General features: G+C 36.5%; 1 protein-coding gene across 1 annotated transcript; it reads left to right on the top strand.

The window, feature by feature from the left end:
- Window positions 1-1,128: 1,128 nt before the first annotated feature.
- Window positions 1,129-12,152, top strand: hhatla (hedgehog acyltransferase like, a). Its single transcript, XM_083525854.1, has 12 exons — window positions 1,129-1,309; window positions 3,530-3,669; window positions 5,369-5,436; window positions 5,863-5,976; window positions 6,980-7,174; window positions 7,327-7,536; window positions 7,734-7,905; window positions 8,513-8,657; window positions 8,755-8,790; window positions 8,948-9,149; window positions 9,713-9,854; window positions 11,756-12,152. Exons 2-12 carry the CDS (start codon window positions 3,564-3,566, stop codon window positions 11,878-11,880), a joined length of 1,515 nt encoding a protein of 504 aa, XP_083381980.1. The 5' UTR covers window positions 1,129-1,309; window positions 3,530-3,563; the 3' UTR covers window positions 11,881-12,152.
- The last annotated feature ends 379 nt before the right edge of the window (window positions 12,153-12,531 follow it).

Genomic DNA, 12,531 nt, shown 5'->3' with positions numbered 1-12,531 from the left:
GACACTGGTTCGCTAAATTACAAACTAAATATAAATATAACTCTTGAATTCTACAAAGCAAATGTAAGTGTTTCAGGAAGAGGTAGGTCTTCAACCGTCGCTTGAAGATAGTTAGGGACTCCGCTAGATGGACATCCAGGTTCATTCCACCACCTCAGTGCCAGAACAGAGAAGAGCCTTGAAGTGTACTTACCTCTCATTCTGAGAGAAGGTGGTACCAGTCGAGCAGTGCTGGAGGATCTCAGACAGCGTGGTGCAGTGTGAGGTGTGATGAGGTCTCTGAGGTAAGATGGTGCTGGTCCATTTTTTCTGATACGTGCATCTATTGGAAGTCAGTGAAGGTTCAGACTCTGAAGCAGAACAACACCTAATAATAGACCTTTTCTTTTAACAAATCTCACATCCATACATACAAAGATCTCAGGTCCTCCACTGAACACGTTTGGGCTAAACTGGAACACCGACTGCAAAACAGGTTTCTTCACCCAACATCACTGTGTGACCTTAGCAATGCACCTGTAGCTGAATGAACATAAATCCATACAGCCACATCACAAAATCTAGTGGAAAACCTTTCCAGATGTGTGTAGCTTATTATAACAGCAGTAATCTCGATTGGGACATTAAACAAGCACAATATGAGTGTTAAAATCAGGTGTTCACATATGGCATATAATTTATCTGTAAAGCAATAAGTAGTCAAAGTAAAACAAAATCACAATTCAACAGTGTCATTTGGTTTTCTTCAGTCTTGGTGTGTATAAGGAAGTTAATGGTGACACTCCTGTCTTTGATTATTATACAACAGTATGTGACTGTTTTGCTCCTGTCCTTATATATTTATCCCCAAAAAATCCAGATGTTATGCTTTTTTGGGGGGCCATATTTTTAAAAGCAAAACAATTAGAGTCTTCTTTAACAGAACTTTTCCATCCACACATACATGCACCCACAACGCAAACAAGTCCAGTGTGTAAAATGCCATGCTGAGTTTCTCTGGTAGCCTACAGCAGGTTTATCTTACACAGCACAACACAGCACAACACAGCACAGCACAGCACAGCCATCCACTGCAGTGCTGGAGTGAGTGATAGCTAAATATACCCCACAACTCCCCCCTCCTGCCTCAACATCCACCACCAGCCGCACTGCCGGAACGTCGGCACTCTCAAGTCTGTACGGATGCATTAAGACAAACTGCACCTTCATCCCTTTCCCCCCTTTCTTTTCTTTTTTTTTCTTTTCTTTTAGTGGAAGCTTGAGATCTGCTCTTCAAGTATCTGGGGCTTCCCTCAAGAGTGGATCTGAGGTTAGTACTTACTAATCAGCTTTACTTTATCTACAAACACTTGCACTGCAGAATTACTTAAAATTCTCATGAAAAATAAAATTCAGCGCATGCTCTTCAGGTTTACTTTTAGGTGAACGTGAGAGTTTTAACTGATGAACTCACAATCAAATGAGCTCTTTTAAGGGTCAGGGTGTGTTATTTATTGGACGCTATTATAAAGACCCCCGAAGTGGAGTGAAAGCCGTGGAGCAATGAGCAACTGCTCAGGCTATAATAGGAAGAGGTTGCTCTGAGCAGCTGACGGTGCTGTTTCTGAGGAGCTATGAAATGGACACTCCCTTTAAGTCGCTCCGCAGCCTTCGAGTTGCTCTGAGAATTTGATAGGCAAATGGGTGCACTAATTTTACTGGATTATTTTGCATCTATGTTAAATGTATTCAAGGTTTTAGGTGGTAAAAAGACATATTAAAAACCTAAAAACTCATTTGGGTTCATTTATTTTTGCTTATTAATGCATAATTACGATGTAAAAACTACCATGCTAATATATAAATACAAATATTCTGGGGTTTTTTTGTTAGAAATTGTCTCATTTAAAGTTGTTTTTTTTTTCAATTGGAGACGGTGCAATAAATCATTACTCCCACCCATTCCCAGTAAATCCACTGCAGTATTGTCCAGAAGACAGATGTCCATTATGACTCAATTTATGATTCCATTTGAAGGGAATTAAATTCATTTTGATTCACTTACAAAAATGTCATCAGAATCACAAAAAAAATGTCTATCTTGCAGTTTAGCTTACATTTTCATATGCTTAAATAAAGCTTAAATATTTATTTATTTATTTATTTATTCATTCATTCATTCATTCATTCATCATATTAATATCAATTCTATAATATAGAATAATCATGTGCTATATCAACCTCAATAAAAAATAAACAGTGTAAAGATATAAGATGTAAATGTTTTTAAAAAGACAGATTGTTATCCAGGATGTGAGTGAGCTGAGTAAAAAAAAAAGAAAAAAAAAGATATGTGTGTGTGTGTGTGTGTGTGTGTGTGTGTGTGTGTGTGTGTGTGTGGTGGGGGGAAAAAACATTAAACCAATCAGATTTCAGATCATTTGTAGTAGGTAGGAAAGGCAATCTCTCTCTCTCTCTCTCTCTCTCTCTCTCTCTCTCTCTCTCTCTCTCTCTCTCTCTCTCTCTCTCTCTCTCTCTCTCTCTACCTCTACCTCTCTCTCTCTCTGTCTCTCTCTCTCTTCCGCTCTTGCTCTCTCCACCTCTCTCTCTCTCTCTCTCTCTCTCTCTCTCTGTCTCTCTTGCTCTCTCTCTCTTTCTCGCTCTCTCTCCTACTCTTGCTCTCTATACCTCTCTCTACCTCTCTCTCTCTCTCTCTCTCTCTCTCTCTCTCTCTCTCTCCTACTCTTGCTCTCTCTACCTCTCTCTCTGTCTCTCTATCTCTTCCGCTCTTGCTCTCTCCACCTCTCTCTCTCTCTCTCTCTCTCTCTCTCTCTCTCTCTCTCTCTCTCTCTCTCTGGGTGTTTCAGCAGAAAAACTTTCAATGATGGATGCTTTAGTTCATTGGTAAGTGTTTAATGGCACTAATTAGTAATATCAATACAGTAATACAGGCGTGATATGGAGAAAGAAAACTAACAAAAGTATACAAATGAGAACACGTTTTCTAATTAAAGAAAAATGGAATTGCATTGAACAAAATTGAGCATAATTCTATGTTATGTTATTGTAGTAGTGCAGGGCTGAATGAACTCAACGTGCAGATTACAGAGTAAATGATAAGTTAATATATAGTTGCTACATTCTGAATTTAGCACCGTAATTTCTATAACAATAGATGATCACAATACAAATAGAAGGCTGAACATGCATTCTATTTGTTTTGTATATATATATATATATATATATATATATATATATATATATATATATATATATATATATATATATATATATATATATATATATATATATATATATATATATATATATATATATATAATTTCTAGTTTGTATCCTACCTATTTCCCCCCTTTTTATTCTTTATTCTTTTTATGTTACGGAGCAGTCATAATGATAGCATTATGTTATATTGTGTCTGGTTATGTATGTGATGAATACAAAAATATTTATATATACTGTATTTAAAATGAGTTGTATTTTATCATGGAATCTATACATGCTGATTTTATTCCTCTCTTGGCCTTGGTAGTTTCCACTTTAGATTTTGGTGCTAGATTTGAATCATGGGGATCAAGGCGGCCCTGCCTAAGGCTGAGCTCTACCTCTACTCCGCTGTCCTCTCTCTGGCTCTAGTGTGGGCAGGAAGTTGGATCATCGAGGCATCCAGTGGTGAGTTATATCACATTTCCATTCTGATGATAATGTGTCTTATAGACCGTTTTATGACGAATATCAGACACGAGAGAATCTGAGTGAAACACATTATATGATGCATAGAAGGAGGTCTAATTAACTTCATCCCTCTAGGATTTCTATTTTAAACATTACAGAATATTAATAATAAAATTGCAGCCCACTTGTTCAGGACCGGAGTCATTTATAAATCACATACCAGAAGGGTTGATGAGAACATGATGAATGTTCAGCTGTGATTTATCTGTATTTGATCTTCTACCGTTTTTATGTTTCGTGACCCAAACCAGAAGAAGCCACGCATCAGTTCTACCTCTTGTGAAAGTTATTCAATCCGAATCATGAATCACTGTCATGTCTGAATGACATAAATATCACAAGGGGCTTTTAACACCCACCATCCACCCACATATTATGCAACAAACACATTTGTTATTCATTTCCCCAAAATACACTGTCAGATTTCTGTTAAAACAGAGATGGAGATCTGAATGATTATTATGATTATTACAGTTTATAAATATAAATAGTTTAATAAATGTATATCTGTGTAAGATGATCTTTATGTTTCGCTCAGTAGTGTAAATGTAAATGTCTTTAAATGTCATGTGAAAGTCATGTAAGTGTAAATGTCTTGCTCAGTAATTCTCCTGACAACCTTCAATCATCTATATTATTTAAGTTAAATATGCTGAGGTCAGATTTCTGTATGTTATCACCTTTACACAAAAATCTAATTTTGATGTCATAATGAAATTTGTTCAAAGTATTTGTTCACGATTTGATGCTCCAGTTTTGTCCTTATTAGAGTCATGGTGGATCCAGAGCCCATCCTGAGAAACCTATGCTACAGAACCAAAAGTCCAGGGGGTGGATCTGGAACAGTACACATAACAATGCATACTCTACTGTATTTCATGCATGAAACACGCTGTTTCCAACCATTTCGGTTGAAGTTTGTCCAGAAAGGAAGATTCAGATCAGATTTGAAGTCAAATCTGATCTGAATCTTCCTTTCTGGACAACTTCTGTTCCAGATCCACCCCCTGGACTTTTGGTTCTGCAGCCTGGGGTACTTGTCGATCCTGGAAACACATATCGCATGGGATGGCAATTCATTAAAAGGCATCGCACATATTCGCACACTAATTTACACGTTTAAATGTTGTCATCCCCCAATCTGGCATGTTTTTGTGAAGTGGAAGAAAACTTGAGGAAATGCACACAAGGAGTCGAAAACGTGAGAATTTCCAACAGAGCTTAGGATCAGAGTGTGGACTCTGTAGCTCTGAAATCTAGAATGCTATTTACATTTACATTTACATTTACATTGACATTTACATTTGCTGCATTTAGCAGACGCCCTTATCCAGAGCGACGTACAAAAGTGCTTTGAGTCTCTAATAAATCTACACTGGTACACAAGATTCCAAACTTAATATAAATATAACTCTTAAATTCTACAAATTCTGCTATATTTTCATAGATAGATAGATAGATAGATAGATAGATAGATAGATAGATAGATAGATAGATAGATAGATAGATAGATACACAAATATGTACGTATATATATATATATATATATATATATATATATATATATATATATATATATATATATATATATATATATATATATACATTTGAACTTAATTATTTTATTTATTTCCAGAGAATGTGAACAGAAAGGCCTTTAAGGGAACTGTGAAAACAGGATGGCACTACTTTGGCAGAAAAATGGTGAATATGCTGGCTTTTATTCTCCAATATTTTTACTGAAAGAGGTGAAATCTTATTAGCGACACACAAAAGATGAAAGAAATGCACATTTCAGCATTTATGCATTTAAATATGAGCATTTACTGAATATTTCCTGTACCAATAGTTTTATTTCTCTTACAACCCTTTTTTTTTTTTTTTTTTTTTTTTTACTTTCAATCACTTTATAGTTTACATTCAATTTTATGAAATGTCCATAAAATCGCTTAGTTCCTTTTATTTCTTCACAAAAAAAAAAAAATAAATAATGGAACTACTTTAATGATTGTAGGCAATTAATTAATCATCATACTATAAGCCACCTTTCCTTAAGTAGTTTCAAAATACTTTGAACAACTAAAATGAAAACTTCTGGACCTGCTGTAACAATGAGTTTTTGCTCTCCAGGACGTGGCTGACTTTGAGTGGGCGATGTGGTTCACCACCTTCCGCAACCACATCTTGTTTGCCCTCGCTGGCCATGTGATCTTTGCCAAAATCTGCTCCATGATTTCTCCCAAGGTTGGTCAGATTGTTGGTCAGAATATAAGATACAACTATTTATGTACAAGCATGTGCAGAGTGTATGGGTTTGTATAATAGAGGCATATTTGGTTAATAAACAGGGACCTCAGTGTATATCAGGTGTGAGTGTGTCTTTATATTGTCTTTGTATTGCAATTAACATCAAAAGCACTTCTATTTTTTCTGTCTGCTTCCTGTGGAGATTGGTATGAATATATATAAGGTAACAATTATGTCCTTCTTTAAAATGTGCAACTTTTCATTTAATTTCCATTTGCTTAGTCTAAAAATCACATTTCCATTAAGTCCTTCTAGTACTGTTCTACCATTAGGTCTTTGTACTGTAATAACTGTAATCTTATTATATTCTCAAATCTGATTAGTCAGAAGATACTGATACTCAAAACACTCTGCTGTGTCACTCCACATAGTAACACCTTACACAAGAATTAATGTAGAAGATCCACATCAGTGGATTAAGGAAATAGTTCATTTGTTTGGCAGTTGGAAAAGGGGTCTACAGCAACAGGCAAAGGTAAAGCTTTCTGGAAATTCTTCAATACAGAGATACTTTCTTTTTTTTTTTTTAGTAAGGTAACAAGCTTCAAATCTGGTGAGTAGGGTGGGTGCGAAAGTGAGATCATATTAGATTAGATAGAATTTCCAGCGAGAAACTCATATGTGATGAGAGCTCGGTAACAGAGTGCGCACATAGTCACAATAGCACCAGTTGCACAGCTGCAGATGTTACTTAGGACGATGTCTTTTTCGTCACACTGACTTATGAAGGTTGGTGCTCCCTGTGACTGTGCGAGCAGCCTTGTGCTGCCATCTGTTGGTGTGTTACAAAACTAGTCTCGACATTTTTTAAAACCACCATAATAAATAATAACACCGATAATACATGACCATTCATTACTTTGTCTAACATTAATATTTGTATTAATTACTACAATAGTTTAGTACTGTTTTCTAATGCGTTCTTTACCCTGATCCACAGCACAGGTCTCTGATCTACATGTTGTATGGCTTCATGACCGTGCTCATCATCATGGGCTGGACGTACGTCTCTCTCATCCTGTCTCACTGCATTCTTATGTACAGTATAGCTCTCATTAAGAGAAAGTGGCTCTGCTTCCTGGCTGGACTCACCAGCCTGGCCACCTTCAAGATGGAGCCCTTCAGCTCTTGGCAGGTGGGCAGCTGTGCTACTGATTTGTTCTTGTTCATTTAACAAAATATCTAAATGTACATTGAGCAATAAATTTTTTTTTGAAAATCTCTAGAGTAGCTAAATTAAATGAGATGACATTTTTATTTTTGATTCTATGAGTAATTTTTTTTTAGGTTGGCTTCGTCACTGGCACCTTCGACCTTCAGGAGCTCCTGTTCTACGGAGGATGTGGGTTTTCCATCATGCGCTGCATGAGTTTCGCCTTGGAGAACTGCGAGAAGAAGGACAGCCAGTACAGCTTCCTGGATTTGATCAAGTACAACTTCTACCTCCCTTTCTTTTTCTTCGGACCCATCATGACGTTTGATCGATTCCACGTGCAGGCGAGTGCTTTGTTTCAGTTACAACCACTTTCCCTAAAAGTTTTGTCATATCCATGGACCACAAAATCATAAATTCGGATGATATAATTGTAATAATAAAATATGTACTACACATACAGTAGATAAAAGATTCATTAAAAAAAACTGGCTTTCTTTAACAATGTAAGATTTGTAATGAAATCTTGTTCTATTCTCAGGCCAACAACCCTAATCTGATTCGTAAAAACCGAGAGATGTGGAACATCACCATCCACGCTTTGGTGCACCTTGGAGCCATTTTGGTGGTGGACGTGTTCTTTCATTTCCTGTACATTTTGACGATCCCGGGTGACTTGAAGCTGGTGAAAGATTTATCTGATTGGTCATTAGGTCAGTAATGCATACAACAAGACTCTCATAAATGACTATATACTGTATATACCACCAAAGAGGTGGACAAACATCAAAGAAATCAAAGAAACATCAGGACAGGGAAGTGGTAGCTTAGTGTTTAAGGCCACATTATTGCCAAGCTGCTAGCTTGGGGCCCTTAAGCAAGGCCCTTGACCCTCTGTACACCAGGGGTGCTGTAACATGGCTGACCCTGCGCTCTGACCCCAGTTTCTAACATCACTGAGATATGCAAAGAAATAACAATTTCCTTCTGAAATCAGTAGATCAGAAAGTATTCTAAAATGAAAACAAAAAATCATAAATAGAAATTTGAACAGAAAAATGACTTGAATAATGATCTTCTTCTACTTTTTTGATCGACCAAAAGACTCACCCAGTTGGTTTCTTTTGACTTTTGACTGACAGGTTAAATTTCACTTGGAGCAAATTTGGTGTGCTAACTCCAGGAAATGTGCATCTTTTCCATCCCACATCCTTTTAGGTGTCTCCTGTATTAGGAAGGAAATCTGTTAACATTGTAAATGTAAATTTCTTTAAATCATCCATTCAAGGATTTTTGTGTTTGTTATTGTCATCATTTCAGCTGGTTTGGCGTACTCGAACCTGGTGTATGACTGGGTGAAATCAGCTGTCATGTTTGGTGTTATCAACACGGTGTCTCGGCTAGACCACCTGGACCCTCCCCAACCTCCTAAGTGTATCACCATGCTGTACGTCTTCGCCGAAACGTAAGTATAGACGCAATACATGTACTTTGACATAGAATAAAAAAATATATATCATCCATTTCCATTTAATTTATTATATTTTGTTTTACATTTCCAGGCACTTTGACAGAGGCATCAACGACTTTCTATGCAAGTAAGCCAAACAAACGTACTTTTCGTATTCTTTTTACATTTTAATGTAGGCATATACAGAATATACTCAGAATTGTGTCTTTTGGGGCAAAAAACAGCAAGGTAGGATTTTAAGCTACAGTAAAGAAGTCTAATTTTTGTTTGTTTTTTGTATTAAGGTACGTGTATGACTACATTGGCGGAAATCATGAAGGAATCTTCAAGGAGCTCATTGCTACAGTGTGCACTTTTGCCATTACTACCCTGTGGCTTGGACCCTGTGAACTGGTGTACATTTGGTCCTTCTTCAATTGCTTTGGTTTGAACTTTGAGTTGTGGGTGGCTAAGCTCTTCTCCCTGCCACCCTTTTCTACCATTGAGGTATGAAATGTCAATCACCTTTCAATCCTAATTCAGTTTAAGACACTGGGATGAGGCATAAAAGTTAGAAATGTCACCAGGTTCCCAAAATATTGGAATAGGTTATTATAGGGCTTAAATAAATGCTTGTGTTAATTGAATAATTATCCATTTATATTTGTTAAGCATAAATATTCCATCATTCCCTCAACATAAAGAACAACCAACTTTATATTACAGACAAACCACAAAGACTTTCCCATGATGCATATGTTTGTAGCATCTGTTACAAAGCTGTTATAAAGTGCTGACACTGGAGACTCCTTCCAAAAATGTGAAATAAAATTCTCATTATGGAAAGCCTTTATTATATCAATAATTCCACTTTCATGCCATTCCAGTAAGGTCTTTGTGTAAGTGGTAATTATAAAAAAGATTATAAAACTATTCTCCAAGCTGCTGCTATAGAAAAAGAAGAAATACCTTCTGAATAATCAGAATCACAGTGTAAAAGTAATGTGGTATAAGTGATTTTTAGCCAATAAAAAACTTTACTGTATTGGGTTTTTTGTTTTTCCTTGAAGGGTCTTATGTCTGAGGCAATGTCACGCCGTATCAGAGGGCTGTTCAACGCTGTTAACTTCTGGCAAATCGTCCTGTATAACGTCCTCGCACTGAACAGCCTGGATTTTGCTAAGTTGGTGGCCAAGAGATTGTTGTTTAAGGGTGAGTGACGTTTTAGCGTTGTAGCATAAAACTATTGTGCAGTACATTATATAAGTGAGTGAATACTCAGTAATAAAATACATAGAATTCAAATATAGATAAGTATTGTGATAAAATCCTGTTATATTGAATTTTAAACTGGTGCTTAAGCTTGTAGGTATCATCATAAATACAGTGTCTTCAGAAAGTATTTAGACCCCCTTCATTTTTTTTTTATTGCTATTTTGCAGCCTGATACTACAATTATTTACAATGATTTTTGTTTTCACTCAGTACCCCATAATGACAAAGTGAAAAGAGAATTCTTGAAATGTCTTTAAGTTTATTAATAAGAAAAAAAACGAACATAAGTACATAAATTGGACCATAGGCAGCAATTACAGCCCTAAGTCTTTTTGGTTATGACACAACAAAGCTATGCACATTTATGATTGCAAAATGTTCTGCCATTCTTCTTTGCAAATTCTCTAAAGCTGGGAGAAGGTTGGATGGGGACAGTCATAGGAGAGTCACTTTCAGGTCTCTCCAGAGATGTTCAGCTTCTTCCATTTAAAAATTATGGTGGCTGCTGTGCTCTTGGAATCTTCAGTGCAGCATTTTTTTTTGTAGATCTGTGCCTTGCAACTGTCCAGTCTCTGAGCTCTGCAGGCAGTTCCTTTGACCTCATGGCTTGGTTTTTGCTCTAATATTCATTGTCAGCTGTGAGTCCTTCTATAGAGAGGTGTGTGTGTGTGTGTGTGTGTGTGTGTCTGGTGTGTGTGTGTGTGTGCCTTTCCAAATAATGTCCAATCAATTGAATTTACTACAGGTGGATGCCAAACAAGGTTTAGGAACATCTCAGCAATGATTAAGAGAAATGGGAGGCACCCGAGCTAAATTTCAAAAAGTGTTGCTGCAAAGGGTCTGAATACTTATGTACATGTGATATTTCAGGTTTTATTTTTCATACATTTGCAAACATTTCTAGAATTCTGTTGAAACGTTGTCATTATGGGGTACCAACAGAGGTGGCAAAACATCACATACACACATCCTTCACTCAAGTAGAAGTGCAGGTACTTATGTTTTAAAAGACTCTGGTAAAAGTTAAAGTTCTGACTACACTTTTTTCACTTAAGTTAAAGTAAAGAAGTTTGGGCTGTGACATGTACTTTAGTAAAAAAAAAAAAAAAGTAGCCTTTACTACGACCTGTTTTAGTGTCACACTGGTAACTGGACTTCACATCATATTAATACAAAATAATTTAAAATGTTGTTCTCTAATGAATGTATCCAGACTGAACATCCACCATATAGAACACAAGCAGAGAGAAGATGATGATGATCAGGTGATCAGGAACGTCTCTGTTCTCAGTCATGTTTACATCACTGTCTCCCTCTGTCTCATCCACGTTAACCCCAGACTTTTTACTGCCTTCTGCCTGCTCATTGTGAGCTTCATAAACTAGCATACGTCTGTGGTGTGTGAGAACCAGGAAACGATACACCAGCTGAAGTAGACTGAAAAAGCCACGCAATGACAAGAAACAGGTTGATGGGCTGAAAAAAGAGCACAACAAGAAGAAAAACATATTGATCACGTCTTCAATTAAGTAACGAGCCTGGTTTAAAAATACATGAAAGTAAAATGTCTGGAAAATAAATAGTGAAGTAAAGTACTGATACTAGAAAATCTGTATTTGTACTTTGTTACTTCCCACCTCTGGGTACCAAGTGTAGATTAATTGTACAGTAAAACATTTGTAGTATCAGGAAAGGGGGTCTGAATACTTTTTGAATGCACTGTATACATGTGAATATGACATGAATAGGTCAATGGGATATCCGTTGCCAAATAGTGAACAGAACCTGAGAATACTTTTCTAAAACCTGCTTTCTGTTTGCTGTTGTGTCACCCCCAGGCTTCCCCTTGTCCACTCTGTCAGTGCTGTTAGTGACGTACTGCGGCATACAGCTGATAAAGGAGCGCGAACGAAAATTGGCCATCCTCGAAGAACCAGAGCCGAGCAAAACCAAAACCGATTAAACGAGCAAACACTGTCCAAGCTTCTCATACCGAAACCAAGCAGCTCCTGTCACCATGGTCACTGCATCGAAAACAAGCCTGTTTAATAAGCACAGGGTGTTTTTCAACTGTGAATAGGCCTCAAGTGCACTTGCTGTTTAACTCCTTTCTCAGAGACTGGCATGTACAAACCAAGTGCATTTTTTATTCGTTTTATTGATATCTATTAAGGATTGTTTGGCCAAATATTTTATGCAGATTATAATATATTGAACGATTAAAGTTTCAAAAGTTATGGATTTTGTCTCTTGTTTTTTTCTTGTTGTACCCATCACACATAACTGTTACTTAATTCATTTTGTTAATAGACATCTATAAGGAAGAAGATCCATACACCTTTTAATCCTCTATGAGATTAGATGACACTTTTTTTAGATTAGATCACCCCATATTTACCCACCAATTATTTCATAACCATGTTCTACATAAAGACATTAGATATAAACCTGAGCATGTTATATAGTTACTCACCTTTGTGTTTTATTGATAAACCAATAATTAGAGCATTTTCTGAGGGTCATCAACATTTGGTCAACATTTGACTAAAAATATTATACCAAAAGGTCCTTTGGAGTCAAATTTAATAAAAAGTTCTGAAGAAAAACAAAGTTT

Source organism: Silurus aristotelis, assembly GCF_946808225.1.
Source record: "Silurus aristotelis genome assembly, chromosome: 22".
Taxonomy (NCBI): Eukaryota; Metazoa; Chordata; class Actinopteri; order Siluriformes; family Siluridae; genus Silurus; species Silurus aristotelis.
This window is presented reverse-complemented; position numbering and strand designations above follow the sequence as displayed.